Source organism: Pectinophora gossypiella, chromosome 19, assembly GCF_024362695.1.
Source record: "Pectinophora gossypiella chromosome 19, ilPecGoss1.1, whole genome shotgun sequence".
NCBI lineage: Eukaryota > Metazoa > Arthropoda > Insecta > Lepidoptera > Gelechiidae > Pectinophora > Pectinophora gossypiella.
This window is the reverse complement of record NC_065422.1, coordinates 3,197,871-3,214,563: the sequence shown is the minus strand read 5'-3', so window position 1 is coordinate 3,214,563 and position 16,693 is coordinate 3,197,871. Positions and strand designations below refer to the sequence as shown.

Genomic DNA, 16,693 nt, shown 5'->3' with positions numbered 1-16,693 from the left:
TTTTCATCACTTAAGCTAGAAGTAGAATAGAACACAATTGTGCCTATAACAATAGTATTTAAATAAATTAAATAAACACACTAAACTTAAAACATTGTAAGAAGGTATCTACATTATAAACAAAGGCACCTAGGTTACAAAAACACGGTACCCGAGCGGAATATAAAGATGTAATTAATTTTCTGATTTGACAAAATCATTTTTTGACTAAATTTGTGCAACTGTACCTTAAATTGTCTTTTTGAGAATCTGTCCTTATAAGAATAAAGGTGATGATTAGCACGGTACCTTAAGAGTAACCAAGATCAAAAGGCAAGGCTAAATCAAATAACAATTTACTTAAATAAACAGCAAATTATATTAAAATGAAAACACCTTTATCTGTAAACACTCATACCTATGTATAGTTTTCACATTTTGACCTGTAACACTTTCTATCACTTCTGTGTATATGTATATGTATTACATAGAACTGCAAACCGCAGAGCACCTAATTAACTTATTATATATGAAATCAGTACATTTTTCAATGTAAATAAATACTTTTTTTAAACTATCGCGGGTTATCGGGACTGGATGTGTCTTCTTCAATCTGCTTATTGAGGTGCCAGTGATCTGTAAGGAATAAAATAACTTTGTTAACAAAGAAAGAAGGAAAGGAAAAAAAGAGGTTAAGAAAGGTACATATTATTATGCGTACGTTTCCGATATTTTGTTCAACTAATAACCTAAATGCTGTCCGCGACAAATCAACGATAAGAAGTAACATGTTAAAACGTGTTGTGTGTGTGTGTAAAGTTACAAGTTCTAAACACGTGGTTAAAATGTCGCAAAAAAACCGCGGAATGATTTTGCAACGATGACGCGATAACATTACGGGGAGCGATAAAAAAGTGGGTTGCTTCTATACTAGAGTGGGAGCGAATGAAAACATAGGACGCGTTCAGCTGCTTATAAAAAAGAAAGAATCGCTTAGATTATTGAAGGACGCTACATGACATAAAGCACAATATTCCCGAGGCATAATATTGGAGACATAATACCCGGGGATATTGTGCATTGTGTGTATTTTGTATTCCCGGGAGAATCGCAATACCCAATAGACGAATTGTGTTCTAAGTAAGTATAAGAACTGGTCTGAAACATGGTCTGAACGCACCAAATAGTTACAACTCTGCCAATCTCGCATATTATTATTTCGATCGTGAATTTATGTACATTATGTCTAAACACGTGTACTTGTACGTTACAAGAAACAGTAGAATGATTTCACAACGATGACCATTGATAACATTATGGGAGCGATAAAAAACTAGGTAGGTACTTCATAGATAGAGTGCCAAGAGAATGAGTTACTCATGATGAGCCTTGACCCATCTTATCTTCACGGAGAATTCCTACACAGTACTTGAAATGAAATATAGTCAAGTGGATTCTTGATTAAAAGACAGGGCATCCACATAGGGGCCATTATTGAGTCAGACAACGGCTTACTGTGTTATATGGATGTGTCCAAAACATTTACACAATATATTATACATCAACGGATGTACCACATGTTTATTACCTAAGTAAATTAATTTCAAACGCGTAATCTAGCCTAATACCTATACCTAACCTATAATGCCTATAATGCCTTAACCTAATGTGATAAGCAAGAGCACAAGTCAAACAAACAAAACACAAAACAAACACAAACAAAAACAAACGTAAAATTAATTGCTGCCATTTGTGCTACGAAATTTTTAAGGTGTGTACAGTCATGAGCAATATAATGTACCCACTTTAGGACTCTGTCGCACTAACATATTTGACATTTAGTGAGACTTACAGATCAATTTGTCAAAAAAGTTAATGTGACATGGTACCAAAGTGTATACATATTAATGCTCGTGACCGTACGGTCACGAGTACTAATATGTACATGTCCATTTCATATACATTTTGAAAACATGTCACATTAACTTTTATGACAAATTAAACCGTAAGTCTCATTAAATGTCAAATATGATAGTGCGACTGGGTTCTAAAGTGGGTACATAAATGCTCATGACTGTATACACCTATCACTATACAGTCGACACCATCGGCCCATTGCCCTTATAATGACCGATTAAGATAGAAAGGACACGTCTATCAATGAGAGATTTTCCAATATACGTTCCTCAAAAAGAATATTGATGGCATTGTACAGATTTTCCTTCGTTTAACCTTCTTATTTCATGGAAAATGTATCTTTTATCTTTGTTTTTGGGTATAAATATTCCACCTATTGTTATTCTGATCAAAATAAAGAGAAGCAATATAGGTATCAACATAATCTATACATAATGTATGTACGTATAGTATAGAGTATTTATTATATTAACTTTAGTTTTACTTTTAGGAATTTATTTATATATTTTTATTGCACCATCCCGCTTCCAAGTTGTTTGTAAATGTTTGTTTCCTTTTGGTGGTTGCCTGGAAGAAATTGCTCTAGAGCAATAAGGCCGCCCAAATTGTACTGTATTCATGTGTTATGTCTGATTGCTGAAATTTTAGTTTTGTGCAATAAAGTATATTTTATTTCATTTGATTTGATTTGAATGTGATCCAAATATCAAGCAACAATTATTTTTATAATGCTTCTGCTATTACAATATATTTTGGAATAATTATGTACTAGAGTAATAGGTAATTATCACGTTAAAGCTGTACGGTCCCGCACGAGTACTAACATGTAAACACTTTGAAACCATGTAATTTTAACTTTTTTGACAAATTAAACCGTAAGTCTCATTAAATGTCAAATATGATAGTGCGACAGGGTTCTAAAGTGGGTACATGATATTGCTCATAACTGTACGACGCCATCTGTAACGTTTTTGGTGAACGTAGCCTAGAAAGTCCTCATTATTGAGACATGGGTAGGCAGTGGATACTACTGAATGTCAGACAAGTCCTAAGGCAGTTATTATATAGATGGTAAAATAAGTCTCTCTGGGAGCCTCATACCTATTCCTGATTTTAAACGCGGTAAGAACCCTTTTTTTGACGTGACTTATTGTAGATTTGCCGCAGATGGCATTAACTACTTGGCCGGACAAATAGGGAGCGCTGAAGGCTCTCACCCGGTTCAACGTTTAAGACAACAGGCTTGAGGGTGCCCAGTTGGGCGCGAACCTCGGCTCATGGCGTCGTCTGAGAGGAAAAATATTTGAAAGAATTAATTGACCCTAGTGGGTCGATAGCGATAAGCGCTGATTGAGGGAAATCGTCGACCACGCCGGCTGGGTCGGTATCGGGGTCCAACGGTAAGAACCCGTAAGGTATTATGTGTTTGAATTATAGCAAAACCTTAGAAGTATGAGTAAATATGACTTACCTGAGAGCGACAGAGGCAATTCCAGATAATAATGGAACAATGACTTGGGAGTATGGCCCCAGATACACTGACACCAGCGGCGCCAGCACTTCCATAAGATTCTTTAAATTCTGCTCGGAAAGGTCCATTTTCGAAAACATATCAATAGCTATCCTGGCGAATTCAGCGATCATTTTTCCAACAGCGAAACTGTTCTGGGGTTCGACCACGGAAAGGTAGCTGGGGTTTAAAGGAACGTAGTCCATAATCTCCTCGTTTATATCATTAGTGGAAGGATTAGAGGAAGATGTGGCATTGGTCGTCAGATAATTTAAGTACTGTGGTTGCCATTCCGGGTCTTCCCTCAAAGAGATTGTTGCTCCGTACACCAGGCTGATTGAGAAGAGGAGAGTGAATGCCTGAAAAAGAAATAAGAGTAAATAAGCATTTGCTTTTCGAATTCATGTTCGGATCATAAATGACTATCACGTGGTCAGCGGTGAAGGAAAACATCATGAGGAAGACACATATTCCCGAGAAATGCATTTTTGGAGGTATGTGACCTAACCTGTATTGGACTGGTTTTCCCTTCGCGGGTAGGAAGGTCAGACAGGCAGTCGCTTCAGTAAGAAACCGGACCTGTCAAGTTTTCAGGTTAGGTAAGCGGACCCTGTGAAACGGGATAATGCTACGGAGATAATGATGACTAAATAAGCATAAACAAATTCATTCTATTCTAAGGAAGTTGATTATTTCCTGTTGTGCAGACAGCTGTTATGCTTTAATTCGATGAAATAAATCCTAGTCCATTTCTTTTGCACCAGGAATTATTTTATGTACTACCGTCTCCGTAGTCCAGTGGTTGACCGTTGGGCTCACAATCCGGAGGTTCGAATCTCGGTGGGGACATATCACAAAAATCACTTACCCTAATTTGGTTAAGACATTACAGGCTGATCACTTGATTGTCCGAAAGTAAGATGTTCCGTGCTTTGGAAGGCGCGTTAAGCCGTTGGTCCCCGTTACTACTTATCGATGTAAGGGAGTAATCGTTACATGAGCTATGTCAGGGGCCTTTGGCGGCTCAATAATAACCCTGACACCACGGTTGATGAGGTTGGTACTTCACCTCACAACTCACACGATAGAAGAGAAGAACATTAAAATAGATCTTTGCTTACCTGAATGTGCTTCATGATGAATAAATCGACGAAGAAAAATACTTCACAGAATCAAACACAATGTCACGGATACAAACTTAGCAATTGATATGAAGTCTTGAGACAGACCTTTGCAGTTTTATACTACAGGTGCCTAATCATAATTTGCACAAAATAATTAGTAATGATCCCCTATATTAATTAGGAAACGAAAATTACCAAAAGTTGAGTCGATGATTCAAATCATTATTTAATTTAATGACGTCATAATGATCTGGGAAACAATCCGGCGCACGAAATAATGCTGATAGGTTTTGAGTGTTTATGAGTAATAATAATAATATGCTCTTTAAAAAAGTATCTCTCATTAAGTAAGTGTTTTTGGATTGATAAATGTGGCGAGAGAAGTGTGTCAGGATCGAAGCAAATGGAATTTCTTAGTCCCTGCTTATCTCGGTGGGAAATATGCGTGATTTCTTGAATGTACTTATATTGAGTTTGAGTTTGAGTGCCGCTGATTTCAATGGAACTAAGGGTGGTATTAATAAACGAATCTCAGCTGAGACTGCCCTCAAGATCATGCTCAAGTCTCTGTTTTTATATGAGAACTGTCACATTGACATGATCTTGAGGGCAGTCTCGAAGCTGAGATTAGTTTATTAATACCACCCTAAATGGCAAATCATCACATAACACAAGCTTACGACTATATCCCAATGGGGTGGTCAGAGGTACATCCGTCGCAAGATGTACTAAGTAACGCTGTGTTGCTGTAGAGTTTCCTGCGCATGAGTTTTGTACACATACTGGTGTTGACAAAAAGAAACAAAAGGAGTAACAAGGCGGGTATCTCTGAAGATATCTTCTTTCCTTAAACAAAACGCGTTTTAAGCAGTAATAGCCTCAATTTCCGTGGTTAGAGCGTTGGACTTACGATTTGGAGGTCCGGGTAAGGTCCGGGTACTTTGTAAGACTGTCCTTTGTTTAGTCAGGACATTGCAGGCTTGTCTCACCTGATAAAAGCCGTTGGTTCCGGCTATTAGCTGTAAAAAACACCCCCATGAACCCGCAGTGGAGCAGCGCGGTAGATTAAGATTATGCTCCATACCCCTCCGGTTGATTGAGGGGAAACCTGTGCCCAGCAGTGGAACGTATATGGGCTGTGTGTGTAAGCTTGTGGTTTTTACTCCCGAGCGCCAAATTAATGTAAAAACATTGTGTGTTGGTAATCAAATAGTATATTTGATGAAACTTATCGCAAAATTTACAAATATATTTAATATTTACGAGTAAGTATTTAATCACAATGAGACAATTGGTAACAATGTATGACGCATTACTATGATATTCAGTATAAATATCTATGCCTAGTGATGCAACATAGTTTGGATCTAAATAATAAGTACTCATAACATTATTAGAAGTAATGAAGGACTTTTCAGACTACATTCACCAAAAACAAGAATTTATGGAAGAATGTTTATTGAAAAATCGTTCAGTTATTATTTTCTTCATTATGCTTCAGCCAAACGGTCTCCGCGGTCTAGTGGTTCAGCGTTTGGCGCACGATCCGGAGGTCCCGGGTTCGAATCCCGGTGGAGATATATCTCAAAAATCACATTGTTATTCCTAGTTTAGCTAGGACATTACAGGCTGATCACCCGATTGTTGGAAAGTAGGATGATCCGTGCTTCAGAAGGCATGTGAAGCAATCGGCCCCGGCTACTATTCAAGGAAGTATGTAGTCTTTACATGAGCCATGTCAGGTGCCTTTTGGCGGCGCAATACTTCAATAGTAACCCTGACACCATGGTTGATGAGGTCGGTCATTCATCTCACAACCCACACGAGACAAAAAGAGAAGATAATTGTGCTTGTTTATGATTTATTTCTTTTTTACTACGTCCCTTCACATGAATACTTAATTAGAAACAGTCTCCAAAAGATGTTTTAATTAAATTACACGCTTGTCCAATTGAAGTTAATAGGCCACAAGCTTGTTTGTATGTGTGTATGTATGTAAGCGTTATGTCTGTGTGTGTTGTATGTATGTGTGTGTTGTATGTATGTGTGTGTTGTATGTACGTGTGTTGTTGTATGTGTCCGTTTCATTCCTTCATGAGCATTGAACGAGCATTAATACAAGTACTCTAATCAGAAAAATTACGACATTTTAAACGATTTCATTAGGACCACAGAATAGAAAGAAGAGGTTGGAAATGCCCTATTGCATCATTACTTGTTGTAAGATACTGCATGCAAAAGTATTTTTTTGATAAATAGCCGATTATACTGCTTTTCTGTGATAAAGAGGGATCTCCTTGCATGATAGAATAAAAAATAAATAAATGTATTGCCAGTAACAATTTACATTTGCTATAAGAACTGGGTAATTATGAATATTACGAATACGGGCAAAAGGAAATGGCTCAGCTTGTGCTGTGATGGAGCCATGCTATGGCGACATCCAGCGCTGGTTTTCAGTCATTTCCTCTTCCTGGGATATTGTTCAGAAGGAATTGTCAACGAGGGTTAGAGGACATTAAATAGAAATATACAGCAGCTTTAGGTAAAAAAAAAAACAAAAGACAATAGTCGAGACTTTTTGACTGCAGGTTATAATACACAAGGCGACCTTTGAATGTACTCTCGCGGAGCTCTGTGTGTCGTAAAGTTTGCGGACAAGTGGAATGCAAAGTGGAAGTATGAACTATTTTGCTCATATATGTATGGCGCGCGTTTAGCCACGACCCGAACACTTCATAAAACCAATCTCTTTTACGAAGATACTACACATTGACATTACCGTACACGCGCATCTGTGTGTGTGACGTCTGACGTCATACGATTGAATACTAAACTATGTTCGAGGGGGAGTGAGGTAAACTTAGACGCTGGTGGGGAGAGTTGTCGTTCTATACGTAGTATTATTTCTTATTCTATGGTTTAGCGCTCACTTGGCCCTTCCAACCTCTTTCTAAAATCCCGTCTACACTACAGACTGCAGACATAATGGTCCGCACCTTTGTGAGTTTTTTTTTATTAGATTACTTAATGAATTGCTCCTGAATCTATAGGACACTGCATTTGCTTGCGCGCTCGTTCTGTAAGGGCTTTTCTCGAGGTTAAAGAGTGAAGTAGGCATGGGTATATAATTCCACAATTTATGTATAGCGTGATGATAGATGGTAGAAAGAATGGCGTAAGAGAGAGAGGAGGCCTATACCCAGCAGTGAGTGGACACAGGCTGAGTAGATAGATGTATCTGGACCACTACAATAATATCGATCTACTCTGAACCGGCGTGCGTCTAACGATTGTTGAATATGGAGGAAGCAAGAGAAGTGTCAGGATCGAAGCACATGGAATTCCATAGTCTCTGCTTGCCCCGGTGGGAAATTGGCGTGAGTTTATGTATGTATGTATGTATGAAATGCTAACCTTTGTCGTGTATCAACTTTTTAGGTCCAAGGGTTTATTTAGTTTGATGAGTCAGTCAGTCCTTTGACTCAAAGTTTATTTGAAAGGTGGTATGTATACATATGTATTATGTACTACAATAATTGTGATGTAAGCATAACATACTTACAATCATTGATGTATAATTGTTACTAAGTATAGTACAACATATTGTTATCAGTGACCGGAAAGGCGTAAGGATACCTAGCACGTTTGTATCAAAAAAATCCCGCGAAATTAATAATTTGTCGCAAATCTATGAAATTTTCCGCTTTCATATTTCCATTGCATTTCGGGGTTTTCATAAAATTGGAGTGGAACGTATACTTATGTCAAACTTACTATAACAATAATAAAAGTTTATTTCATAACGTTGAATCTTCGTTGTCTTGTTTTTACTGCAGACATTTTTCTTTTCTTTAGTTTTATTTTTAAATAGTTTATTTTAATTCAGCATGTTTTATTCCGGCACGGATTAGCGAATTGTTAGACTTTTTTTAACATATTTTTTTTGTGTATCATTTGTTTTTAATAAGTTTAGTATTTACGCTTGTTTACCTTATTTGTAGTGTGTGTGTAGTGTAGTATTGTATTATTATTATTTTATTTTTTTCTGTAAGTTTTCAATAACTTCACCTTACTTGTATTTAGTATAATATTGTATAATTAATGCTATCAGACCGATTTATACTATGTCTATTTGTGGAAACCTATAATTGGCTCCCCATGTTTCGTATATATTTTTATATGTGGGTCATTCTTCTTTTTTATCGACAATAAGAAGTCATTTTCTCGTTATATCGGATTTAACATCTTTCATTATAACGGCAATAAATATTTAAAAAAACATCATATAGAGATGTGTCTGTAGAGGAGTATTTAGTGTTTCTCTTTATCTTGGTAATATACTGTTCCTTGCAGGCGCATTGCAAAATATATTGTGACAGAGTGGCCCTTTTCATCGGAGACAGCATTTCGATTTACCACTCTGTCACAGAATTTTGTGAAAAACAACCAAGCTACGTTAATCACTAATCGAGGAACCGATTAGTATTTCGCTAGTATTTTAAGTATAATAAGATAACTATATTTTTGGACAATGGAAAGATTAAATAAAATTCTAAAACAGCAGAGACATAGCAGAGCGAAGGACAGATCATTGTCGATAAAAAAGAAGAACGACCCATGTACTATATTGTTTAAAGTAGCTGTTGGTTCTCCGAAAAATTAATAAATAAATTTCGGACTAATAAATATCTATAACTGTTAGTAACATTACAAATTCGGATCTAGTATTAGTAACACTAGATCAGTTAGATCTAGTAGTAGTTACTATGTTTAAAATAAAAACACTTCAACCCAACTTTGAAAAATATTTTGTTTATTTTCAGTTTATTTACAAATTATATTTTATAATTATAAAGTATTTACCTAGTTCAATTTGAACAGTTCAGTCACACAGTACGCCGAACAAGGCCGAACCCTCATTAATTATAATTTCTATAAATACGTCGTTATCAAATAACTGTATTTCCTATAATCATCTGAAACTTGGCTATGTTTTGAATTTGTTTTTTCTAATTTATTATCTGTTACATCTGTGCTGTTCGACCGCCATGGTAGAGCGTATCCTGTGCCGTCACTGGCTAAAATTACCACGCAGACAAGGAGGATAATCTGGAAAGAAAAAAATAAAATTAACTACTTACATGTGGATTTGTGTCACAATGCGTCACTACCCTAATTTTGCTTGAATTAATTTTGTTCTTATGTGTCACAATAAAGTTTTTATAACGGTCTCTGTGGTCCAGTGGTTGAGCGTTGGACTCACGATCCGGAGGCCCCGGGTTCGAATGGTGGGGGGGACATATCGACGGGGAAGAAGCAAATACTCCTATCTTACAGTTAGGTCTGTGTAAGATAGGAGTATTTGCTTCTTCCCCGTCGATATCATAAAAATCACTTTGTGATCCCTAGTTTGGTTACAGGCTGTTCACCTGATTGTCCGAGAGTAAGACGATTTTACTAAAGAGTCACATTACAATCGATAACGTCGCGGTACGTAATTTGTGGAAACGTGCAATTATATTTACATATATACAGTATGTATGACCAACATAAATGAACTTTGACTTATCGTGTTATTAATAATATTGGCTCCTGAAATACAGTTACATTAGTTTAGGAGCCAGGGCCTTATTTATAATTGTTACTTGTTTGTTTTACTGAATAAACTTTCTTTCTTTCTTTCAATTAATGTAGTAAATATTATTACTGAAGGATTTTGGAATTCCACGAAACGAATGTATACCTGAAAGAGGTCTATAATATTTTTTTGTCTATGGCAATGTTCTAGATTAATCTATGAGTGGTGTGACTTTCACTTTTTCTCGTAATGGCGAAACGATATAATTGTGTATGTGAAAAAAAATAATAAACTGTGCGAAGCTGATTTCCCGAGCTTTTATTTCCATCCCACATTACTGGAGATTTTTCTTGAGAAACAGCGTGCTGGAGTATATAATTGATCAATACCCCCTCCGGTACATTGGGGGAAGCCTGTGCCTACAGTAGGACGTATATAGGATGTTAGTAACATCGTAACGAAAACTTTGATGGATGATTCAGCCATGATTCTGAGTTAATATCAAGTGGAATTTTCCGTCGCAAAAGTATGGAATGGAAAATAGTTTAAAAAAACACATGATATCAACTCAAAATCATGGTCTGAATCATCCCCCGCAGTATTCGTTACGGTGTCACTAACACCTATACCTACTTGTATGGCTACTGTATGTACTCGTAAAGAATACTAAGAAGTATGATTCAGCTCATTATTCTGAGTTAATATCAAGTGGAATTTTCCATTGCAAAAGTATAGAGATGAAAATAATTTAAAAAACTAAAAAATAATCATTAATTTTGCGAGGGAAAATCCATGATTATTTGATATCAACTCAAAATCATGGTCTGAAACATCCCCCTCAGTATTCGTTACGTTGTCACTAACACCATGTATAGGCTATTATTATTATGTTATTAACATTGTAAATACAAACTAATTTACCCATAAACTTAAGGGTAAAAAGGTCGTCGCACTATTTGCAGCTGATTTCAATACATAATCCTCAAATGACTTATTATTTGATTTCATCACCAATTAAAGAGCCACGTGGCAGTGGTTCCCTCCTGCCTTCCGCCCCGCAATACTCCATCTGACGCGAGTGGGATGGCGCCCAGAGTAGTCTATTTCAAAGCCGTACTAGGACTCCTGTCCTCCGCCTCTGAATAGTACTGACAGTTACTTGCTACCCCTGTCAGTTTCTAGGTTACAGTCCCTGTATCTCCCCTCTTCCGTCCTTTATTTGATTTGAGTTATTTATATATTTATTGTTGTATGTATGTATTTATAAATATAAGTTATGTATTTATTTATTATTGTGCATGTATTTATTGGTGATTAATTGTACTTATAGTTTGTATCCGCAAATTTATATTATTTACATATTTCTTCGCCTTATGGTTGTCTGGAAGAAATCGCTTTAAAACATAAGGCTACCATTTGCCATGTACCTAGTTAAGAGTCTTTTGTAAATATTTCCTTTTATTTTGGTGCAGTAAGGTATATTATATAAAAATAAGTAGTTAATAAGAAGTTATTTAAGTATATTATTATTGTAGTATTGTATTGTATGATCTTACGTACTATGAAGTATATATATTTATACTTTATTTATTTAAAATTACAATATGCTTTTGACTAATAAGTCACTTAATTTTAACTTAAATTGCTAAGCAGATAAAACTAAGAATGTTTCTAATAACAGTCTATTAAGAGGAAGACACTATGTTCTTGTGTTCTAATAATATTGATAATGAACCATCTTAATGATGACAAAGTGATTGTGAGTAAACCATCGCTCATCATGATGGAATGATAAGTCCATCTTCTATTCAAAATAGTTGTTGTTAATACGATTGAATGTAACATAACATAACAAATACTTTACTACACACACAGAAAAAACGAACGACCTCCAGTGGTTGAGCTTAAGGCTCACGATCCGGAGGTCCCGGGTTCGAATACCGGTGGGGTAATATCACAAAAATTACTTTGTGATCCCTAGTTTGGTTAGGACATTACAGGCTGATCACCTGATTGTCCGTGCTTCGGATGGCACGTTAAGCCGTTGGTCCCGGTTACTACTTACTGATGTAAGTAAATAATCGTTACATGAGTCATGTCAGAGGCCTTTGGCGCCTCAATAGTAACATGACACCAGGGTTGATGAGGTTGGTAATCCTCTCAACCCACACGAGAGAAGAAGACAGAAAAAACAATATACAAAAATAAAAGGAATTAAACCTTTTCCTTTATAGACGGCGATACGGCTCATCACCTATCGCGTTGGTCTAACAGAAAACTCGATGAGGCTTGAGTACTTAGTTCATCTTGCGATGGATGTACCTCTGACTACCATAATTGGGATATAGTCGTGAGCTTATTGTTATAAGGAGTACATTAGGCTGCCTTAGGAAATGTGTCAACCTCTGGCAACCCCGATTAGGTAGAGTCGTGAGCTTAGATACTTATAGTGTTTATCTTTTCTTTCTTTCTTTCTATTAAAAATGAGAGATGTTTCGAGTTTTTTTGAACTATAATATTATATATTATTTATTGCCTCCGTGGTCTAGTGGTTAGAGCGTTAGGCTCACGATCTGGAGGTCTGTGTTCGATTCCCGATGGGGACATTGTCGAAATCACTTTGTGAGACTGTCCTATGTTTGGTAAGGACTTTAAAGGCTTGAATCACCCGATTGTCTGAAAAAATAAGTTGATTCCGTGCTTCGGAGGGCACGTTAAGCCATGGGTCCCGGCTATTAGCCGTAAAAATACCTCCTGCAGTGGAACAGCGTGGTGGAGTATGATCCATACCCCTTCCGGTTGATTGAGGGGAGGCCTGTGCCCAGCAGTGGGACGTATATAGTCTATTTATGTTATGTATAATATTATAGGTATTATTAGTTGGAAAAGTAAATTACCGTGGCATATACATATTATGAAGTGTACCTAATAAAATACTTCCTGAAACGTTGATAAGGTTTTGTTAGGAGTTTAGGACTAATTAAAATTAAGTGTTGCCAAAATTTGACCACCTAAATAACAACTATGCTTTATTGCACACATAGGAAATATAAAACTAAAGAGATATTGAAAGACTACCTATAATAACGGCCTCCATGGTCCAGTGGTTGAGCGTTGGGCTCACGATCCAGAGGCCCTGGGTTTGAATCCCGGTGGGGACATATCACAAAAATCACTTTGTGATCCCTAGTTTGGTTAGGACATTACAGGCTGATCACCTGATTGTCCGAAAGTAAGATGATCCGTGCTTCGGAAGGTACGTTAACGTCGCGGTTACTACTTACTGATGTAAGTAATCGTTACATGAGCCAGGGCTCTTTGGCGGCTCAGTAGTAACCCTGGCACCAGGGTGGATGGGGTTGGTAATCCACCTCACAACCCACACGAAAAGAAGAAGACTAAGTACCTAAAATAGGCGACCATAATTGCTAAGTAAGCAATCTCTTCCAGGCAAATTTGTGGAGGTCACGAGATATTGAATATAATATGATATAGCGGGATAGTGCAGCAAAGGATCCCGGCTACTAGCCCGGACACCTCCACCGCCCGCACTGTAATAGCGTAGTGGAGTATGCTCCATACTCACTCTGGTTGAGAGAGTGGAAGCCTATGCACAGCTGTGGAACGTAATTATATTATACTTTTTAATGTTATGTTCTTTATCAAATAACGACTAAACCACTGCTTTATTTTTCCCTACAAAAGTAGCAATCATGCTACACCGACAAGAGCGTGGCTTTCAAATTAGTGATGATGATATTTATCAAATACAATCAAATCAAATCAAACATACTTTATTGCACTGAACTAAATTTCAACGACATAACACACGAATACAGTACAATTCGGCCTTATTGCTCTAGAGCAATTTCTTCCAGGCAACCACTAAAAGGGAACAAACATTTGCAAACAACTTGGATGCGGGATGGTGCAACAAGAAATAAATACGTAAAAGTAGAACTAAAGGAATATTTATTTATTATTTAGTAATATTTATGTCAAGTTATTGAGGACAGAAGAGGCAAGACAACGGAGACTTAATAAGACAAGACGAATTTATTTAAAAAAACATAAAAGGGAAGCTACAAGGAAAGACCAAGGAAGACCAAGAAGAACTTACATGGAACAGATTGAAGAGAAGGCGAATGTTGTGTCTTATAAGGAAGTGAAAAAATAGGCCTTTGATAGACAAGAATGGAGAATTCTACACCGACAAGAGCGTAGCTCTTAAATTAATGATGATGATTATTTGGTTCAAGAAATTACGATTATTCCTTTTTATTTTATTTTTATTTATTTTATTTTTATTTAAGTTATTTATTTATTTTATTTTATTTAGGAAGAAATATCATCGCATGATAATTACAATAACTCACATTTATTTTATTTATCCCTGATTGAAACGCGGTAAGAACCCGTTATTATGTGTTTTAATTACCTACTAAACAGTTTAAAATACACTATAATGTACCTAATATTTACAGATTAACAGAAGTCTTATCTAAACTATTTAAAACAAACTTTAAAATAAGTATAAATATTTTGAAGTAAAAACTATACTTACAGTTTTGCAATCCATTTTTCTACAGCTTCGAACATTTAGTCATATAAACCATTCGCTATTTACACATTATTGATTACACTGGCTAACGTCTTCCTTAGAACAACTCCCGAGCATGAATGAGAGAATCGCAGAGCCCGTCACAATGTTTTGATACTGTTTCTCATTCTGAATGTAATAGTGCTGATATTTAGAAATACCATTGGCGTGTTTTGACACACTGTCGCGTATTGAACGGTACTAAGCCATCCTGATGTGATTTAGGTATTCGTATTGTGCTTCCGTATTCGTTATTTGATCTTTTATCGTGTGGGTTGTGAAGTAGACTACCAACCCCATCAACCCTAGTGTCAGGGTTATTACTGAGCCGCCATAAGCCCCTAACATGACTCATGTAACGACTACGTACTTACATAAGTAAGTAATAACCGGGACCAACTGCTTAACGTGCATTCCGAAGCACGGATCATCTTACTTTTTGGACAATCAGGTGATCAGCCTGTAACGTCCTAACCAAACTAGGGATCACAAAGTGATTTTTGTGATTTGTCCCCACCGGGATTCGAACCCGGGACCTCCGGATCGTGAGCCCAAAGCTCAACCTGGAACAAAGAGCCCATTAGAGGTAATCGATAAGATTACTTTAAGCCGTAAAGCTACGAAGCCACCAGCTTTTTTAGAACATAATAGAATAAAAATAGTTTATTATAAAAGGACGCCACACATAAAGACAAGACAATAATATCATTTAAAAATTTCACAAAATAATTATAAAAAAGCAAAACGGATGTTCATTTATTTATTTTATTTATTTGATCCGGTTGATTGAGGGGAGGCCTGTGCCCAGCAATGGGACGTATATATGCAGTTTATGTTGTTATGTTATTTATTTGGAAAATTTACAGCGATGAATGTTCGTCGAAATGATCATAAAGAGGTGGTGGACGTACTGAGATAAAAGTGCCTCACTCAGCGCAAGTCGCGGCTTGAACCACGACGCCGGTGTTATGTAGACCCTGTTGGGTGAGGCACGAACATCGTGTTCCATAAATATGCGTTAATGGTGTACATAGGTGTACATAAACACAAAAAATACATACATTTTTGACATGACTTATTGTAGATTTACCGCAAATAGCATTAACTACTTGGCCAGTTAGTAAGTGATATTTGACATGTGTTCTCCCCGAGAATCGAACCCAGAACCATAAACCAGGGCCAGGATCGCCAACCTAACGATCGAATTACTAAACCGCGGAAGCCAGTTGATGAAAGGCCGCATCGACACGTTGTTATTACCCATAGACTGTGATTTAGTTCGTGGAGCTTCCGAGATAGTAATTTATGCATAATGACACTTACTCAACTATACAGCATACTGTCATTTACCTTCACTATTTTGCTGGGAATTTTTGCTACTTTTGTAACTATTTACCCGAGAAGGACTTACATTGACCAAGTTGGAGATGTCCTTAGAAAAGGTTTAATACGATCTACTCTAAACCGGCGTGCATGTATGAGGCGATGAATGAATGTGGAGGAAGCAAGAGAAGTGTGTCAGGATCGAAGCAAATGGAATTCTATAGTCTCTGCTTACCCCGGTGGGAAATAGGCGTGAGTTTATGTATGTATGTTGTAACGTCTGCTTCTTTAGTGACTAATAACAGGTTTTTCCTTTCGTCCGAAGGACGTAATATAATATATTATGATCCCGACGACCCGATTACTCTAGCCATAGAGGCGGCCAATCAGCTCACGACACAAAACACTTCAGGATCCCGATACCGACCCCGCCGGCGTGGTCGACGATTTCCCTCAATCAGCGCTTATCGCTATCCACCCACTAGGGTCGATTAATTCTTTCAAATAGTTTTCCTCTCTGACGACGCCCTGAACCGAGATTCGCGCCCAACTGAGCACCCTCAGGTCGGTACAACGTTTAATACAACAGTTCAATCGGCTTGCCGAACTTCATGTGACGTCACGAATCGGGGATCGCCATCTTGGCTGTTTACGCGGTA

The 16,693-nt window shown here is 37.1% G+C and overlaps 1 protein-coding gene across 1 annotated transcript; it reads right to left on the bottom strand.

The window, feature by feature from the left end:
* Positions 1–14: 14 nt before the first annotated feature.
* LOC126375589 (uncharacterized) lies at positions 15–14,915 on the bottom strand. The gene is made up of 3 exons (XM_050022591.1): positions 14,676–14,915; positions 3,368–3,765; positions 15–615 (listed from the first exon to the last, which is right to left on the bottom strand). The coding sequence occupies exons 1-3, from the start codon at positions 14,688–14,690 to the stop codon at positions 597–599; spliced, it is 432 nt and encodes a 143-aa protein (XP_049878548.1). The 5' UTR covers positions 14,691–14,915; the 3' UTR covers positions 15–596.
* Between the last annotated feature and the right edge of the window lie 1,778 nt (positions 14,916–16,693).